General features: G+C 47.6%; 6 protein-coding genes and 2 non-coding genes across 9 annotated transcripts; 5 read left to right on the top strand and 3 right to left on the bottom strand.

Annotated features, from left to right (window-relative positions):
* Positions 1 to 6: 6 nt before the first annotated feature.
* On the bottom strand, positions 7 to 1,914 carry LOC128268650 (U4/U6 small nuclear ribonucleoprotein Prp31). Its single transcript, XM_053005808.1, has 5 exons — positions 1,485 to 1,914; positions 1,220 to 1,424; positions 898 to 1,152; positions 467 to 830; positions 7 to 397 (listed from the first exon to the last, which is right to left on the bottom strand). Exons 1-5 carry the CDS (start codon positions 1,858 to 1,860, stop codon positions 59 to 61), a joined length of 1,539 nt encoding a protein of 512 aa, XP_052861768.1. The 5' UTR covers positions 1,861 to 1,914; the 3' UTR covers positions 7 to 58.
* Positions 1,915 to 2,104: 190 nt separating this feature from the next.
* Positions 2,105 to 3,424, top strand: LOC128269030 (transcription termination factor 3, mitochondrial). Its single transcript, XM_053006365.1, has 2 exons — positions 2,105 to 2,888; positions 2,961 to 3,424. The coding sequence occupies exons 1-2, from the start codon at positions 2,105 to 2,107 to the stop codon at positions 3,236 to 3,238; spliced, it is 1,062 nt and encodes a 353-aa protein (XP_052862325.1). The 3' UTR covers positions 3,239 to 3,424.
* Positions 3,121 to 5,568, bottom strand: LOC128269029 (endoplasmic reticulum-Golgi intermediate compartment protein 3). Its single transcript, XM_053006364.1, has 6 exons — positions 5,419 to 5,568; positions 5,190 to 5,348; positions 4,913 to 5,129; positions 4,485 to 4,837; positions 3,564 to 3,765; positions 3,121 to 3,508 (listed from the first exon to the last, which is right to left on the bottom strand). Exons 1-6 carry the CDS (start codon positions 5,504 to 5,506, stop codon positions 3,373 to 3,375), a joined length of 1,155 nt encoding a protein of 384 aa, XP_052862324.1. The 5' UTR covers positions 5,507 to 5,568; the 3' UTR covers positions 3,121 to 3,372.
* LOC128269031 (reactive oxygen species modulator 1) lies at positions 3,931 to 4,482 on the top strand. The gene is made up of 2 exons (XM_053006366.1): positions 3,931 to 4,204; positions 4,269 to 4,482. Exons 1-2 carry the CDS (start codon positions 4,068 to 4,070, stop codon positions 4,375 to 4,377), a joined length of 246 nt encoding a protein of 81 aa, XP_052862326.1. The 5' UTR covers positions 3,931 to 4,067; the 3' UTR covers positions 4,378 to 4,482.
* Positions 5,569 to 5,993: 425 nt separating the features above from the next.
* Positions 5,994 to 12,231, top strand: LOC128269026 (phosphatidylserine synthase). Of its 2 annotated transcripts, XM_053006362.1 has the most exons (7): positions 5,994 to 6,657; positions 7,055 to 7,313; positions 7,380 to 7,832; positions 7,895 to 8,230; positions 8,309 to 8,393; positions 10,623 to 10,753; positions 10,858 to 12,231. In XM_053006362.1, exons 1-6 carry the CDS (start codon positions 6,440 to 6,442, stop codon positions 10,751 to 10,753), a joined length of 1,482 nt encoding a protein of 493 aa, XP_052862322.1. In that variant the 5' UTR covers positions 5,994 to 6,439; the 3' UTR covers positions 10,858 to 12,231. The 2 variants fall into 2 exon arrangements, with proteins under 2 accessions (XP_052862322.1, XP_052862321.1); XM_053006361.1 differs by having other exon boundaries at positions 10,623 to 12,231.
* LOC128269525 (U11 spliceosomal RNA) lies at positions 10,276 to 10,443 on the top strand. Its single transcript, XR_008269195.1, has one exon. It is a non-coding gene; the product is annotated as a U11 spliceosomal RNA (small nuclear RNA).
* Positions 12,232 to 13,192: 961 nt separating the features above from the next.
* On the top strand, positions 13,193 to 15,431 carry LOC128269027 (histone-lysine N-methyltransferase, H3 lysine-79 specific-like). The gene has a single exon (XM_053006363.1). The coding sequence runs from the start codon at positions 13,299 to 13,301 to the stop codon at positions 14,463 to 14,465; it is 1,167 nt and encodes a 388-aa protein (XP_052862323.1). The 5' UTR covers positions 13,193 to 13,298; the 3' UTR covers positions 14,466 to 15,431.
* An 87-nt stretch (positions 15,432 to 15,518) lies between these two features.
* Trnav-cac (transfer RNA valine (anticodon CAC)) lies at positions 15,519 to 15,591 on the bottom strand. Its single transcript has one exon. It is a non-coding gene; the product is annotated as a tRNA-Val (tRNA).
* Between the last annotated feature and the right edge of the window lie 238 nt (positions 15,592 to 15,829).

Here is a 15,829-nt window from a genome sequence, read left to right as displayed (position 1 = left end):
TCGTAATTTACATTTAATTTCTTTATTTGGAATCTCGAACCGTCTTGTCCGTCGTCGCTTATGTAGTTTTCTTGCCAACCGACAGAAAGCCGGACGTGTTGGAGAAATACTTTGCGCCCGTTTCACCCGTCGGTTTTTCCGCTGCCTGCGGATTCACGATCTCCAGCCCCTGTAGTGGCGTGAATGCAACACTGGAGGCCGTACCGGAGATGTGCTTCTTGACCGTCGTGCTGCCACCCCAGACTTGCTGCTGCTTTTGTAGGTTCTTCTGCAGCGTTTTGCTGATGCGCACTTTAGTCTTTTCGTCGATCTGCGGCAAACGGATTCTCCCGGTGCCCGCTTTTCCGATCGTCCCTCGTGTGTACCCTAGATCCTCCTGGTATGCATCTTCGTCAATCTGTGTTGAAAATGGAATCCATTTGCAGTGCCGTACAACCGATAACTGAAGCAAATCCGAAATACTTACATCGCCAAAGTTCATGCGATTAGCTTGCTTACGGAACTCGGTTATGGCGTACCGTTCCTTCATCTTTCGAACGCGCTTTCCTCCTCGTTTCTTCTTGCCACCTTCGATCGGTTTTGGTAGAGGCTTGATGAACTTAACCGGTGGCGGCTCTTGCAGCTTGTCCAACTTCTTCTCAATGTCCTCCCGGAACCGCTGACCTATTTCGCCCAGATGACTCTCGTGGGAAGCATCGACACGTGCTGCCAGCGTACATTTAGCCGCCACTAGACGAGCAGCTTTGCGCCTCAGATCCGGTGCGGTGTCTTGCACAATGTCACAATAATAAACATATCCGGTGTGCGGCAACATGGCAACTTTCGAGAAGCTAGAAAGGAAGGAACCAAATGAGGTTCAAGGTGCATGCGGTGGAGCAGCAAAATTGTAAAACCTACCCGGAGAGTGTTTTTTTCTGCGCCCCCAACACCTGTACGTTGCAGGCTGGCATTTTCGAAAGCTTTGTCAGTCCACCGGCCAAGCCCACCAGTTTGGCGGCCGTCGATGCACCAACTATCATCGACATGTTCGGAGCGATGAATGTCATCCGACTTTCGACGTATTCGAAAATCTTGCTTTTGAAATCGCTCAACTCTACCGCCATATCGCATGCTTCAAAGATTTGATCCAGTTCGTGTTTTTCCAACTTAGTCCTACAATAGCGGAAAATCCGCGTCAGATTGGAGCGAGAATTGAAAAACGATCAACCCTCAACTTTACCCTTGCGTTGTTGATGCGGTAACCGAGACGATCATAATCGTTGCTTGCGTTATGATCTCCTGCAACCGTTCGTTATTCTTCGCCTGATCGAGATCATTACCCAGCTCACGGACACTTCTGATGTAGTCCATTTCTACCATGATGAGGGAATCGAGCTCCGGGAATCGTTTTTGATACTTATCTTTGACAAACCTGTGAATTGTTGCTGCAAAGATTGATGGATAAAATAAGTTTCAGGATGCCACGGGTTCTAACCCGTACTTACAGATCTCGCTATCGATGTCCACCGCAATGTTATTGGCTTCCACGATCAGCTGATACTCCGGATCCGATTCCACGTTACCAACCATCTCTTTTGTTGTACGTGGGTTTTGGGCATACGTCTCGATCTGCGACAGCACCTTTCCCAGTCGGTCCGAGTCGCGCAATTTGCAGATCTCCCGTATCGACGCCACCGAGACATTGATTTCCATCGGTTCATCCTTCACGTCGAATATCATGGCATCTTCTTCGCCGTCCGAATCACGCTCGCCATTATCGGCTGGGGCAGCAGATTTCGCTTCTTCCTTCGCTTCGTCCAACTCTTCAACGTCGTCGTTGTCATCCTCCAGGTCGGCCAGCAATTCGTCCGCGAGCGACATCCTTCAGAATGTTTTAATCTGGTCCTTGAATTGATAAAAACCGGGAATCCGCTTGTTTTTCAGTACAATCTCTGCGATGCAAAACCAGAACCGGTTTGTTTTGATCCGTTTGACAGCTGTCACTCTTCATAGCAGACTACACAAGCGATGTTTTTCAACCGGAGTTCGATGTTTTAAAGAGATCACATCATAACAATAAACACACTTTTTCAAAGCCGGCCCAGGAGATAGAAGTTGTTCCAAAATGCGCCGAATAGTGGCAAAAGCAATAGAAATACTAGTTCGAGCAGACGCCAGATCACACGTTCGCCAGTGTTCAAATGTCGCTGTTCCGCTAACGCAGCCAAGTGTTAAGCTCCGGCACTACGAAGATGATTTGGCAAACGAATTCAATCAGTTGCTCCGGGAGGAAAACCGATCCGTGCTTGAGCCCGTTCCGGATCCGTTGGCGGTCGAGGCATTTCCAAACACCCAACCGTCTTTCAATTTTGCTGCGTACGTGAACAAATCGAACACACTGAAGCAGTTAGTATCGCTCGGTGTAGAATTGCACAAACTGGAGAAGCGCAAAGGTATCGCCCAGTTTGTGCTTCGTTTGGATTTCGATCGTGACATGAGGGAACATATCCGGTTTCTGTCTGACGCTGGTGTGCCCTCAGTGGCACTGGGAGAATTTATTACGAAAAACCCACTCATATTCAAAGAGGATCTAGGAAATTTGCAAACAAGGATCAACTACCTGAATTCAAAGTGCTTCGTGCCCGAACAGATCACACGCATCGTCACGAAAAATCCGTTCTGGCTGATGTTCAACACAAAGCGCATAGATGGCCGGTTGGGATACTTTCAGAAAACATTTCAGTTAGACGGTGGAGAGGTTCGAACGCTAGCGGCCAAGCAGCCGCGACTTATCACGTATAGCATGGAACATGTCCGAAAGAACACGTTTAGCGTGCAGGAAGAGATGGGCTTCGAAAAGGACGAAATCAAGCGGCTGTTGCTGGATAAACCTAGAATATGGATGATAAGTAAGTGATGTGACCGTCTCAAGGACCTACGAAAAAGCAGTAATTAATCTCTCGAAACTTTGCACTTTCAAGACACGGAAGCGCTACAACGTCGGTTTGATTACATCCACCGGCAGATGAAGCTGACGCACGCGGAAATCCTGCAAACGCCCGACCTGTTGCTAACGCGCGAGTTTCGGATCAAACAAAGGCACGGATTTCTCAAATTTCTTGGCAAAACGCAGTACGATCCCAGAAAGGAGCTTTATATTCCGCTAAAAACACTGGTCGCAGGGACGGACGAGGAGTTTGTGACAGAAATAGCCAAATCTAACATGGAATGTTACAATCGTTTCTTGAAAACACTGTAAACGGGCAAGCAGTGCCGCGGTTAGTCCGATAAAAACAGTGCCCTGAAAGGCGGTGAAGCAATTTGAAAAAAATAAAAGAAAAAGTATACAGATTCAGTGTCCCCACTGTGCTGCGTGCTGCTCCATAATGAGCATTAGCTAGCCTTGCCAAGCTCAATCTTGCGCTTTATCACGTGTATCGAAGTAAACAGCAAGGAATCGACGATGCCAGCTACCGTGAAAATGCCTCCAATTATTGCACACACGTTTGTCGCGAAGTGACCGAGGGAACTAAAATAGAATGAACGTTTAGTGTTTCATCCGAAACAATTGCGGACGGACTTACTTTTGTTTTTCTGTATACTTCACCATCAACGGCGACAGCTCGTAATTGACGAAAATGCCGGGCATCCCGGTTTCCCCGCTCATGGCCGTTACACTCTTTTGGTGTTTAGTGACGGAAAATTGATTTGTGTAGAGAGTGGGTCCTTCCAATGGGACAAACATGGTTGGTACGATTTTGATGTAATACTGGAACATCATTGCACCTGAAACGGAAAAAAGAACGGCACAATTATTCCATCCGAATTTGCGCCAAGCGAAAAAGAGAGCACAGAGCGAAAACATAGAAACGAGATACTCTCTTTTCATTTTTAAATCTCACCACACCGGACTGTCAAAACGAAACGTCAAACGCAACGTTCTCTCACGGTACAAAGTTCTATTACGTGATAAGTTGCGTGTTTTTACAATAAACAAGTTTTCTGCCCTTTCACCGAACCGGCATCGAATTTGTGGCACAACCGTTGCAAGCGCGCCTGTCGAACTCTCGAACGCACAGTCAGCCATAATGCCTGCAGTACCGGGAAACGTTTACAACCAGAATCAGCAGCCGAGTTGCTTCGATCGTATGAAGATGGGCTTCACAATCGGCTTCTGCGTGGGAATGGCGAGCGGAGCACTCTTCGGAGGCTTTTCGGCACTCCGGTAATGATGCGATCGTTATCCGTTAGCGAGAACATACACCAAACATGTTCATTCTTCGTCACAGATACGGCCTGCGCGGACGAGAGCTGATAAATAACGTGGGCAAAGTTATGGTGCAGGGCGGTGGCACCTTCGGCACCTTCATGGCAATTGGAACGGGCATTCGATGCTAAGGCTGATCCACACCACAAGGAATTTGCGCTCGTTGATAACATTTAAATTGTAACGTTTAAGGACTCACGAATAAAATTAACCTATGCCCTAGCTTGCCGATGCTTACCTTCCGCCGCGATCACGTAAAGTCCATCGAGTGGCTGGGTCGTTCCGAAACCAAATTGTTCACCGAACGACAGTCTGTTGATGAAGTGCGTGGTGTTGAAGCGACTGGACGAGTACGGTTGAACGTCGTGCACGTGAATGTGGTTAATGGAGAAACTTTTGCCAGGCGCAATGTGGAAACGACCTTCAACCCGGTTCACCTCCAGCGTTCCGTAAATGTGGCATCCCTCGTTGAATGCCTGCCCTTCCACGCTACCGTCGTTGCTGTTTTTGCACTGTTCGAAGTCCTCCACATTGGGATTCCATTTTCGTTCACGGTATGCATCGATCACCTCCTGGCAGGTATTGCAGCATCTACGGAAAGGGAATCAAACAACAAACATGCAGTTTCCGGCGTTGGGGTCATATCAGAAACGATGCCAAACATACTGAGATTCATTTCTTCCCGCGCCATAACAGCTACCACAGGCGGGTTTATCGGTGGACGGAGCCTCTGTACTCGATATGCGCTTCGTCGATGCCTGAATGTCCTCTTTCTTTGGTTCTTCGATCTGATTGCCTTGCAGATCCAGCCTTCGTTTGTAGATGTTATGCTCGATGTGCAGATGCTGCTCTCCCGTTGAATCTTGCGCATCCAGTGATACATCTTCGAAAGATTCCAAAAAATTTGAATAAACAATGCGGTGGCCACCAGATTACAACTTACATTCGCACGATATCCTGGGTATGGTAAAATCTAAGTTAATTTTAAGCTTATGCCCGCGTGTCGTGTCCACGAACAGCTCCTCGGCTACGTTAGGAGAAAGGTAAGCATTTATTTCGCCTATCACTAGCACCACAATCACAATCGAACTGACGAGCGTTACTGAAAGAAAGAATCACGAAAACACTGTGTAGCGAGTTTAATTGACCTTTTCTTCACCGTTTAAACTTACATGCCGCGCCGCTGACCGTGCGGACACTGAACTCATTGTCAATCTTCGGGTAGGCATCTAATCGTCGCAAGGAATCTAGAAAGCGCATTCTACAACGCTCGACGGGTAGCTTCCTTCTTTCCGAACACAAAACTAAACACGCACAATTCACGGAGGCTTCGTTAGATTAAAAATGAAATGGGCTTCAAGCAGCAATCGAAAGCTTATCAAACACGTAGCACAGAACTACGGATTTTTGTTATTATTTATCTTCGGTGGTGAGTTCGGCAAACTTGACAGCTTACTGACAGCTGATCGAGTCGCCGGGTAGGGTTACGTGTTTTTTGGGAAATTGAGTCATTGGCATTTTTACGCAATTCTCAGCAGAATTACTAAGAAATATCATCGCATTAATCTCTTGGCTAAACTTGGCCATGATACAGATCCATTTCCAGACAAACATACTCCGATCGGAGTAAGCGTTAGGCGGGCAGAACGTAACGCACGTTATCAGTGCCCAAACGTCACTCTGATGTAATCAATAGTCGCGAGAATAGTCGTCGTGCGAGTTGTGTATTCTGGGCTTTGTAGTGTACCGGAGCCCGTAATTGGCGAAAACGTGCCGAATATTGAAAGAAATCCTGTCCAGTAAACATGAATCTCGGTTGCTGGCAATCGTAGTTTCGGCTTGCTTCAGTGTGATAGCCGGTGGCCGAGTACCCTCATCCGTGGGACTATTGTTCTCATACTGGGTCGTGTACTTTTGTTCCCCAACACACGCAGCGCAATCGATTTTAATTCAATTAGAACAAAGCAAGGCATACTTTAATCAACACTCCATGCGCTTCGTTAACAGTGTGCCACTCGCGAGTTGGTCAGTTCTCCGGCATCCGTACAACTTCGCTTAACACGCCGTCCGTGCGTTCTGCTTACCCTGCATAAAGCAGGAAACAGAGAACGGAACTGCCTGCACTGTGGCCCTGGCGGAGCAGCAACAACCCGACCATCCGGACGTACTGTTGTTGTGCAGAAGCGGAAAACGATGAAAAAACGGAGCAGTCCTCCGCCGGCCGCCGACCGCGGCATTGGCAATGAAACGCAGTCACTGCACGCCTCAGAGCGCACGATGGTCATTAACGAGTTTAAGTTTATCAACGAGCGGCCGGTCGACGATATATCGCTGAACTTTTTCTACAAACCCCACACGATCACCCTGCTGGCCGTTTCGATATTCGGAGTGATGTACTTTGCGTTCGTACGGTAAGTAGTGCCTGGTTCTAAGTGCACCGTTCAAACTTCTAATACAGCCGAAACGCCGAATCAGTGGTAATCTGGCCCTTCGTCAACGGTAACACCATCGGAACAATTGTACTTTGACCACTGATCGATGCGTTACAAGGCTGAACGAAAAAACAAAAAAAGCACCCTTTAAGTCACCCGACTCCGCGGTTAGATAATCGATCATTCGCCTGCTACGATGACCGCGTGTTCCGTGGAAATTGAAGTTCTACCGCTTTAGAAGAAATGATCAGAAGTTAATAGAATGATGACCCATTTTGAAACGGAAAAGTGTCCCCAAGAAAATTTATTTTAATATTATAATATTTGTAATATTTTTCTCTCATTCTTTTTATTACTCCCCTCTTTCGCACGGCAGTGATCAGTCGGATATTCACGAAAACATATGGGCCGGCATGGTGTGTGTGATCTTCTTTTTCCTCATAATCTCCGTGCTCGCGTTTCCGAATGGACCGTTCACCCGTCCGCATCCGGTGGTCTGGCGCATGCTGTTCGGGCTTTCGGTGCTCTACCTGATGTTCCTACAGTTCCTCATGTTCCAAGACTACAAGTCGATCATGGGCATCTTCTATTGGTTCGATCCCAAGCTGAAGGACTTTCACATCGACATGGAGAAGGTAAGCTGCGAGTCCGCTATGTGACAGCATCTACAGCATTGCTAACGACCACACTTTTCATTGTAGCAATATGCCACCAACTGCTCGGATATGTCGCTGGAGCGCATCTGGTCGCACGTGGACGTGTTCGCTTGGGGTCACTTTCTCGGCTGGGCCTTTAAGGCGGTTCTCATCCGGCACATGGGCATCCTGTGGGCCATCTCGATCATGTGGGAGATTACGGAAATCACCTTTGCCCATCTGCTGCCAAACTTTGCCGAGTGCTGGTGGGACGCGATGATACTGGATGTGTTACTGTGCAATGGGTTCGGCATTTGGTGCGGACTGCGAATCTGTAAGCTACTGGAGATGCGCGAGTACAAGTGGGCCAGCATACGTGACATCTTTTCCACAACTGGCAAGCTGAAGCGCGCTGTGCTACAATTTACTCCCGAAAGTTGGGCCCCCGTACGGTGGCTCGATCCGAAGTGTACCTATATGCGATTTTTGGCCGTTTCCCAGCTGGTGCTTCTGTGGCAGGTAAGATAGCGCCCAATAGCCCACGATTACTAACTGATCTAATGCTCCCTCCTTGTCTCTAGTTGACCGAGTTGAATACGTTCTTCCTAAAGCACATCTTTGAAATGCCCCCCTCGCATCCGGTAGTGATCGGTCGATTGGTGTTTGTCGGTCTATTTACGGCACCATCCGTCCGGCAGTACTACATCTACGTTACGGATACCCGCTGCAAGCGGCTCGGAACCCAGTGTTGGGTTTACATCGCAATCCTCGTATCGGAAGCCATACTTTGCATCAAGAATGGTAAAGAACTTTTCGAGCGGACGCAGGTGAAGAACATTCTGGTGTGGCTGCTGATACAGGCTGTGCTTTCGGTGCTCTTCGTGTACGGTTGTATGCTGTGGCACCGATACGTTGGTGTAAGTGTCCAACGCAAACTCGTACGATGCTACAGGATTTCAAATCATTTCATGGTAATTTCACTATGTCTCCATCAGGAGGATGAATCAAGGGATGGCTCTCCGGTGAAGAAAGCGAACCGTTCGTTCAAAGACTCTGCCATCGTGTCAGGCGATTCCAAAGGTACGTATGATGCCATTTTGACGGTTTCTTTCTAGTCATCACGCTCCGATCGAACCCGGTCGCTTCGAGGGTTCACTGTGCGTAATCATCGAGCGGATTTGATTCATGAGAAAGGGGTGAAACATCAGGAAACAGTTTCTTATCAGCTGTAGTCAGTGCGACCCACATCGTCGTTATCCCGCATGCACGTGATAACAGCGATGATCTTTGAAAGCGACCACGCGATGATTTTTTTCACCGATACGTGTGTATTTGTGACATGTGCTATTGAAATCTAGCGTTCCCGCTTGTTTGTCATCATGTTAAAATATCGCGCAAGGCATTGCGAGGTTCTCTAATTTGTTTTTATTACACACGTAAAATTCGTCATCTCTTGTATGGAATATCTCCCATATCGTGCCTATCAGCTGATTGGTTTATAGTCTATGAAATTTTAATCGCTTCAAGTCTTCCGTTCCTCTAATAATTGATTCTCTTTTCTCTACTCGCTTCCCCGGCGCATCGTTGGCAAACGAAGGGCCAGAGTATTACGTTCATCCGCTGCTGGTGGCGCACGCCCGGGGCAAGCTGAAGGTTGTAGATATTAGCAGTCCCAGTTATGATATAAAAATTAAAATCGTTTGAAACCGACGAACAAAAGGTCTAGTTATTAAGGGACTAGTTTATAAATGCCGTTGCAGTATTGTTATCTGTTAAACATTAACAGGGAAGAAAGACGCTAAACCATCCGGTTTCATGTTTTCACTATGCATCCCCGTGACCACCAGAGTGCCCGCGTGTTAACGTATTTCGAATGCTTTGCTCACAGTTTGAACCATTTTGCTCATTGTTCTTGCTGCTGGCTTTAAAAATGTTAATGTTCAAGCAGTTCTTTGATTACGCCAAAGATTTGTTGATGCTTTTCGCTGCTTTCCGCTTACGCGCGCCCCGTTTGTTCTGTGTTACTTTAGCTTAGTTCTCGTTTGAAGCTAGTCTGGCCTCATCATGCGTGCCGCCCTGCGTATGGCACAGTTGAATCAATATTGCAGCAAATAGTGTTTCACGTAGATTAAACGGACGTATTTCAACTTGGTTGTGGCCGTTCTGGTTGTTTGCCAACCTGAAACGCCTCGGTCAGAGAAGGTTACCACACAAGTTCCTGCTTCTTCCTGCTATCAGAATTAAAATTGTGCTGTTGGGGGGGTGCTATTGATTGATTTTGTTTCTCTTCAAAAATAGGCATCGGTTTTGAAGGCTACTTTCTCCGAAACCGGTTGTATGCTTTCTGGTTCAGTGCCAAAAGTGTGCTCGGGGCCGGCTTTTTAACATATTTACATATCCGATCCGAGGAACCCCGGAGGCCAAACAGCGGTAGCCAAGTTTTTTTCGCTTTATGTTTATTTACGTTCTCGCGGATCGGTGCCTTTGCCAGACGCAATTTAACAGCACGAATGGGCGAAACTCAGCGGCCGAATCGGAACGTTTGTGGCTGATGGCTTTGGATATTCGCCCGTGTCAATCGCGTGTCGAAGTACCATATAATTTGCGGTACTTTCAGCGGAACGTGCGTCCTTATCGTGCCAGGTTGGTGGCCGGGTTTTAACCACACGCAAGCGGGGGTACTTTTTACACACTTTTACTCATTTCACAAATACATCGGTCTCAGAAAAATGTTTATTCAGATAATTGGCCTTGGATAATTGACAACATTTCTTCGGTACTCTACAGAACCATGATGAAATAGTTTTTACTTCGTTCGACTATTATTTTTAATGCTTTTGTTGGAACACAGTTCTGAATCTTGAGTATGACTTTGCGCTATATTCTGCCGGTCAGTTATGTGTCGCTAGTGAAACACGTCCCGGCGCAATCAGGAGACGACGCCGAGCGTGTTTGAAATTATTAAAAGGGTGCTTGCCACTACACTTTTATGGCACATCTGCGTGGCGTCTAGCTGGTTTACGCCCAGCGGGATGACCGCGCCGGTGGGGTATGGCTATCAAGACATATCCAGCACGCAATTTTTGTGAACCCGAAGGCAGTTGATTCGCTTCTTTGCGTCGACGCCTTCATTTATGCACGTTCGTGTTGACGGCACAAAACATAATGCTAATTTTAACAGCAAACGTACTCTTCTTCCTTCACTCTTGCGAGCTCAGGGTCCTTACGAGAATTGGCCTCCTTTTTGTTTTACATCATTTTTATATTTTACTTTTCTTTCTCTCTCTTTCTCCTCTCCTCCGACAACAGGCAGCAAAAGCGGTGGTGCATCGTCGGCCAAAAGCTCACCGAAATCTACGCCAACCAAAAATACCCGATCTCAGCAGATCTCGCCACCGCACGGCTCATCGGTGAACGCGGGCCGCGCACACCTTGACTAGGTACAAATCGGATACCGGCGCGCGCGCGATGTACAATATTTGATTAGTTTTTATACTCTTCTCCCTGTTGACCACCGGTTCGGGGCCCCGCTTGGCGCGCACAGTGTACATCCTACCGAGAGTACAAAAGAACTAGAGATTAGCTTTTACAAGCGTGGTTTGTGGTTTCGCGCGAAGAAGGGCCCCGTAGATTATCATAGCGTATTGCCCTGACCAAGGGGCTGCAGATCAACCACTAGACTGAGTTCCCCGATGAAGGAGATGATCGAAAGTTTCTTCATCGAAAACCAAATATGCACGATGACCTTCTTACTGCTACTGTAGTGTACCGTTTGTTCATTGTTAATCTTCCACTTTCTACCCAAGTTTGCTCAGTTTCAGTTTGTACATTATTAAATATAGCCGTTTTTCTGTTCTCTTACCGGTTTCATGTGCACCCTGCTTCACATTTGCATGCTCAGCACCATCGCTCGGCTTTTTGTGCCAGCATCCTTTGAACGTGCGTCCTGTAGGTGATTTGGGGTGCGAGGGCTCACCCAAATTCGTTAGGTAGTAGCTAGGATAACATGAGACATTGTGTAAGACAAAGAGTTGACAGAAGGGGAGTGAGTTAGAAAATAAATGTTTCCAAATTGTACCGTGCCGCGGCACTGAAGCATCGCCCACGGATTCCAGCGGAGGTGTTAGTAAACCATTTAGACTGATGGTCGTTTCCATCGTGTGTAAGTTTGACTCGACAGGCTTCCTATCTTGCATTCTACTATACACACACACAAATGTTGTACCATACAAGGTCCGTGTTAGGCATCGTAATTTGCATTGAGCTTATTCATTCCGGTCCAATCGATGGGTAGCAGCACCAGGGGATTGAGTGTCGAAGCATCCGAACATCCAGCCACCGTGCCACTCTGCGATCTGACATATCTCTGAGCGAAAGGTGGAGGCGCGGAGCTCTGTGGTTTCGAATTCCTTCGAATTTTTGTAAAATGTGCTTCAGCGAGCGCCAATGGAGAAACAGAAAGTGAGCGAACTGCGCCCTGAGCCCCACCGGGCTGTGATACCTGCAGTAGTGAAAGAGTGAAGAAACGACATTGCGAAACTTTTCCTAGGCTTAGACTAATCAAAAATCTCTCTAGTCAGTAAGAAACGAAGCGGAAGCAGGAACTGAAAATAGGATGTTTCAACTACTCTTCCCACAAACCTCGTGTAGATGGCCAGAAATCGGAGGTAGCGTCAACCAAATATTCTTTCGCCCTAGGCCATGCGCTGCGCAGAGTTGGCACCGATGACGGGGGATCAGGTTTTAGACAGTTTGTAGTAATAATTGAACGTTTTCTCTCGTATCGTTTTATGGTTAGTTATTTGTTTTCGGTTTGTTATCCAATGTTTTTGGCAGTAACCGCGAAAACTGTGGGCCAACGCTCGGCCAACGGAGAAAAATACCTTTAAAAAATGGAAATAAACGTGTGAAGAACGTGTTCGTCTTTGTGAAGAGAGTTACGTATTGGTCAGTTAAACAGTTCTATGATGACACTTTGCACTCGGTTGCTTACATGCGCCATATAGTGACTGTGATTTACAGATACGTTTGAATTTGAACGGTTTCCATCTGAAAGCGTGTTCAACAGTAATCGTAATTGTGGATCGATCTTTTTTTTGTGCAGTTGTCTTTGTGTAATTGTACACATTTAAATAAAATACGCTTGCTGGACAAAACCAGATTAAATATCATTACATCTCAACGTTTCAAGTGAAGGCAAGTGGCGATACGCGCCCTGGCATAGGACGCATCTAGCCGGATGTTCCATATGGGCGCCATTCTAGGACCGCAACCGACACGAAATCACTTCAAACCGATTATAGGCTCCGATCAAGAAAGAAAAAAGGATGTTTCTACTGCAACGGCGGCTGACGTCACCACAATCCGTGTTGAATGGAGCTGCGGGCGCTAGGATAATGCAATTTGGGGACAATCAATTTGCGTCGATTGGTTCTTATCAGTCCCGTAGCAGACCGAGGCACCAACCGAGGCGAATGAATGCCGCCGTCGTGCGCCTCCATCCTCAATTTCGATTGCGTCCACCGTTTCGGTTTTCTCACCCACGTGGACACCATCTTGGGTGCGTAACCTTTTTTATCGCACATTTGCCATTGATGGTTTACCAGTTTCGATTCACTGTGTGTCGCAGCAGCGAGGAAAATGTTATCAATGAAACACCAGGCGGGAGTCCCGACGTCACGGCACGGCCAGCCTACCACGGTCACAATTGCAGCTGGTGAAGTGTGAAATTGAAGTTTAAATGTAATTTTTCAAACAACGCCACCTACGGCGAATGCGGTCGTCCGCAGGAACCGAAGGATCCAGCAGGAAGCTGCGGCTAGTTGCGTGGCTATAAAATGGATGTCGTTTGCTGTGATAGGTACAGTTTCACCGGAGAAGTGTCCTCGTCTGGTTACTTACAAATCCCCTGACTTGTTTCCAGCTAGTGTTGTAGTTCTGTCCTAAATTCACTAAAGTGAAGTCGTGACCGATACTTGACCGAAAATGGGTACCAGCTACATGGGAATGGCAGCCAAACGGGGCACCATATTTATGGTGGTGTGCATCGGACTAGTAGCGACCGTTCGCAGTGTGACAATGGCCAACGAGCGAGTTGGTACGGTGGGAGACGAGTGTGTCGATGAGGTGTCCGAGAGACGACACTACTCGGATCGTCGTATCGACCGGTTGGATCAGGATCAAGAGCAACGGCTGCTGCTGTTCAATCGGGAGGCAAACCTCAAACCCAGGCACGATCATTCGGACGAGCGCCGTGGTGTGGAGCGTCTTGAAGAGCGCCGTGAAATTCGTGACAACCGAATGCTGGTCCGTGATCGTGCCGATCGCCGTGAAGAAGGACGGCTTGATGCGGACCGACGACGGGAGGATCGCATGGAGCGCCTGGACGAGCAGAGGGTTCGTGCGGATCGTCGTGACGAGCCGGAACGTCGGGAAGAAGCCCGTCGAGTTGTGGATGCCGATCGGAGTGAACGGGCACGCATTGAACGCACGGATCGTGCGTCCGTCGGACGTCGTGAGGATCGCCAAGAACGGGAACGTTGCGAGTCGGAACAGGAACGAAGTCGGGAGGAAACGCGCCGCTCCGATGAGCGACGAAATGAAAGAGCTGGTCGCCGTGAAGTGGAACGTCTGAATAGGAGTGAGAATCGTCGTGAGTCGTCTGAACGTCGTGAAAATGAGCGTCAAGATAGGAGTGAGAATCGCCGCGAGGCGTCTGAACGCCGTGAGGATCGTCGAGAAAATGAGCGTCAGGAAAGGAGTGAGAATCGTCGTGAGGCGTCTGAACGCCGTGAGGATCGTCGGGATAACGACCGGGAACAAGCTGATAGTCGTCGGGAGCGAGAAGATAGCAGAGAGCAGGAAAGGCGTGAACGCGTTGTCCCCACCGAAGAACGTCGTGAGCGATTCGAAAGAGTAAACACCTGGGACGCCCGAGACGTCGAATACGAGGATAAATTGATGGTCGTCCAGCAGGAGAACGCATTTTTCTACCAACTGCTGCAAACTGCGGCCGTGGTCGGTCTTCTCGGTTACTGGCTACTGAAAGGTGGCCAACAGGGCGACCAAATGGAGCCAAAGAAACCGTCCAAGATGTCCCAGGCCATCAACAAGCTACTGTTCCAAGTACCTGTGATGGGCGACAAGGAGTAAGCAACCCCAACGGCTCGATGTGACCGGTAGATCGATATTCATGGCTGAAGTAAACCACTCGATAGTCGCATAATTATTACTCTCTCCCAACCTTTAGCCAGTCCTCTATAGCCAGTGCTTTGACCAGTTCCGTTTGGCTTTTGCAGAGATGCGGCCACTAAATACCATAATAATCCGTTAAAAAGGGCAGCGGTATGCAAAACTACACAGCTTAACGAAAGTACAAACCACATCACTCTTTATCCTGTAGATTGTCCCTGTAGGTCGGCTAGAGCAGCCACTATTCTCAAGCCCACTAAGTAATACACTAGTTGAGGCATAACCTATATCCTAACAGTAAGATTCTGTAAGACAGAACATGTGGCAGAAGCGTCAAGAAAATGCGTGTGATAATAACCAGCTAGGTGATCGGCCAACGGCAACCTCTCCTGAGGTTCCGTGCTACGATCAGAATGTCTAGAACTAGGGAAAGGTTAAGAATTTGTTGAAAAGCGAGGGATTTTATAGTAATGATTTTGGGGACCTTAACCCATTACTGTCCTCTTATCGCTTTCAGTAGTCACTCCTTCCAGCATGCTGACAGGTTTAAGGGCTACAGTCACCGGAAGTTATGCTGACGAATAATAATGCTCCTCCCATTAGCCCCCACTATGGGGAACGGGGACGCTTTGTCGATAGCTTTACGCAATGTCCACACATCCTCTGGGTGCTGCTACAGGACAACATATATCTATATCCAGCATTGCTATTACGGCAGTGGATGGTCCAAACAACTAAAGATACACAACACAACACGGAGGACGACGATCATCAGCAAGGAAGGAAAAACTGAAGTGAAAGCAGGAACAATACACACTCTTGACCTCTTGAAACTCCTGAAAAGGTTACCAATCGCTTCTGGATCTGTCACTCCACCTAATTTGCATACTGTAAACCATTTGTAGAAGAAAATAAAACTATCCTTAAAATGCACAAACCTCAGGTCTATCGTTTCTTTTAACAATTGAAAAAAATTGTTTTGATGAAAATTTTAAAAAAGATTTCTATATTTCGTGTTTCCGCCCGGGTTCGAACCGGGGACCTTCTGCGTGTGAAGCAGACGTGATAACCACTACACTACGGAAACTTAATGACAAGGTGATTCTAAAACCTGTACTAGAATGTTATCAACATACTTAATTATATAATGTTAACTTATATAATTTTAAATTTTATAATTTTACTTAGGCGGCGGAGGAGGTGATGGACTCGTATCGAAACGGTAATCCCTTAGCAGCGACAACTTCGGGGTGGATCGCTGACGCCGAGCCTTGCGTCGATGGATCCGTTGATCCTGATGCGCCGCAAGTACACCAGTTTTCAAG

Source organism: Anopheles cruzii, chromosome 2, assembly GCF_943734635.1.
Source record: "Anopheles cruzii chromosome 2, idAnoCruzAS_RS32_06, whole genome shotgun sequence".
NCBI classification, from domain to species: Eukaryota; Metazoa; Arthropoda; class Insecta; order Diptera; family Culicidae; genus Anopheles; species Anopheles cruzii.
Note: the sequence above shows the minus strand (reverse complement) of the source record. Positions and strands in the feature narration are given on the sequence as shown.

Coding starts and splice junctions, on each gene's coding strand:
- LOC128268650 (XM_053005808.1), bottom strand. CDS start 1,860: ATGTCGCTCGCGGACGAATTGCTGGCCGACCTGGAGGATGACAACGAC. Junction 1,153..1,219: donor ACCGCATCAACAACGCAAGG/GTAAAGTTGAGG, acceptor CCGCTATTGTAG/GACTAAGTTGGAAAAACACG. Junction 831..897: donor CAGAAAAAAACACTCTCCGG/GTAGGTTTTACA, acceptor CTTCCTTTCTAG/CTTCTCGAAAGTTGCCATGT.
- LOC128269030 (XM_053006365.1), top strand. CDS start 2,105: ATGCGCCGAATAGTGGCAAAAGCAATAGAAATACTAGTTCGAGCAGAC. Junction 2,889..2,960: donor ACCTAGAATATGGATGATAA/GTAAGTGATGTG, acceptor TGCACTTTCAAG/ACACGGAAGCGCTACAACGT.
- LOC128269031 (XM_053006366.1), top strand. CDS start 4,068: ATGCCTGCAGTACCGGGAAACGTTTACAACCAGAATCAGCAGCCGAGT. Junction 4,205..4,268: donor GGAGGCTTTTCGGCACTCCG/GTAATGATGCGA, acceptor TCTTCGTCACAG/ATACGGCCTGCGCGGACGAG.
- LOC128269029 (XM_053006364.1), bottom strand. CDS start 5,506: ATGCGCTTTCTAGATTCCTTGCGACGATTAGATGCCTACCCGAAGATT. Junction 5,130..5,189: donor ACCCAGGATATCGTGCGAAT/GTAAGTTGTAAT, acceptor AATCTTTCGAAG/ATGTATCACTGGATGCGCAA. Junction 4,838..4,912: donor GCGGGAAGAAATGAATCTCA/GTATGTTTGGCA, acceptor CCCTTTCCGTAG/ATGCTGCAATACCTGCCAGG.
- LOC128269026 (XM_053006362.1), top strand. CDS start 6,440: ATGAAAAAACGGAGCAGTCCTCCGCCGGCCGCCGACCGCGGCATTGGC. Junction 6,658..7,054: donor ATGTACTTTGCGTTCGTACG/GTAAGTAGTGCC, acceptor TTCGCACGGCAG/TGATCAGTCGGATATTCACG. Junction 8,231..8,308: donor TGTGGCACCGATACGTTGGT/GTAAGTGTCCAA, acceptor TGTCTCCATCAG/GAGGATGAATCAAGGGATGG.
- LOC128269027 (XM_053006363.1), top strand. CDS start 13,299: ATGGGTACCAGCTACATGGGAATGGCAGCCAAACGGGGCACCATATTT.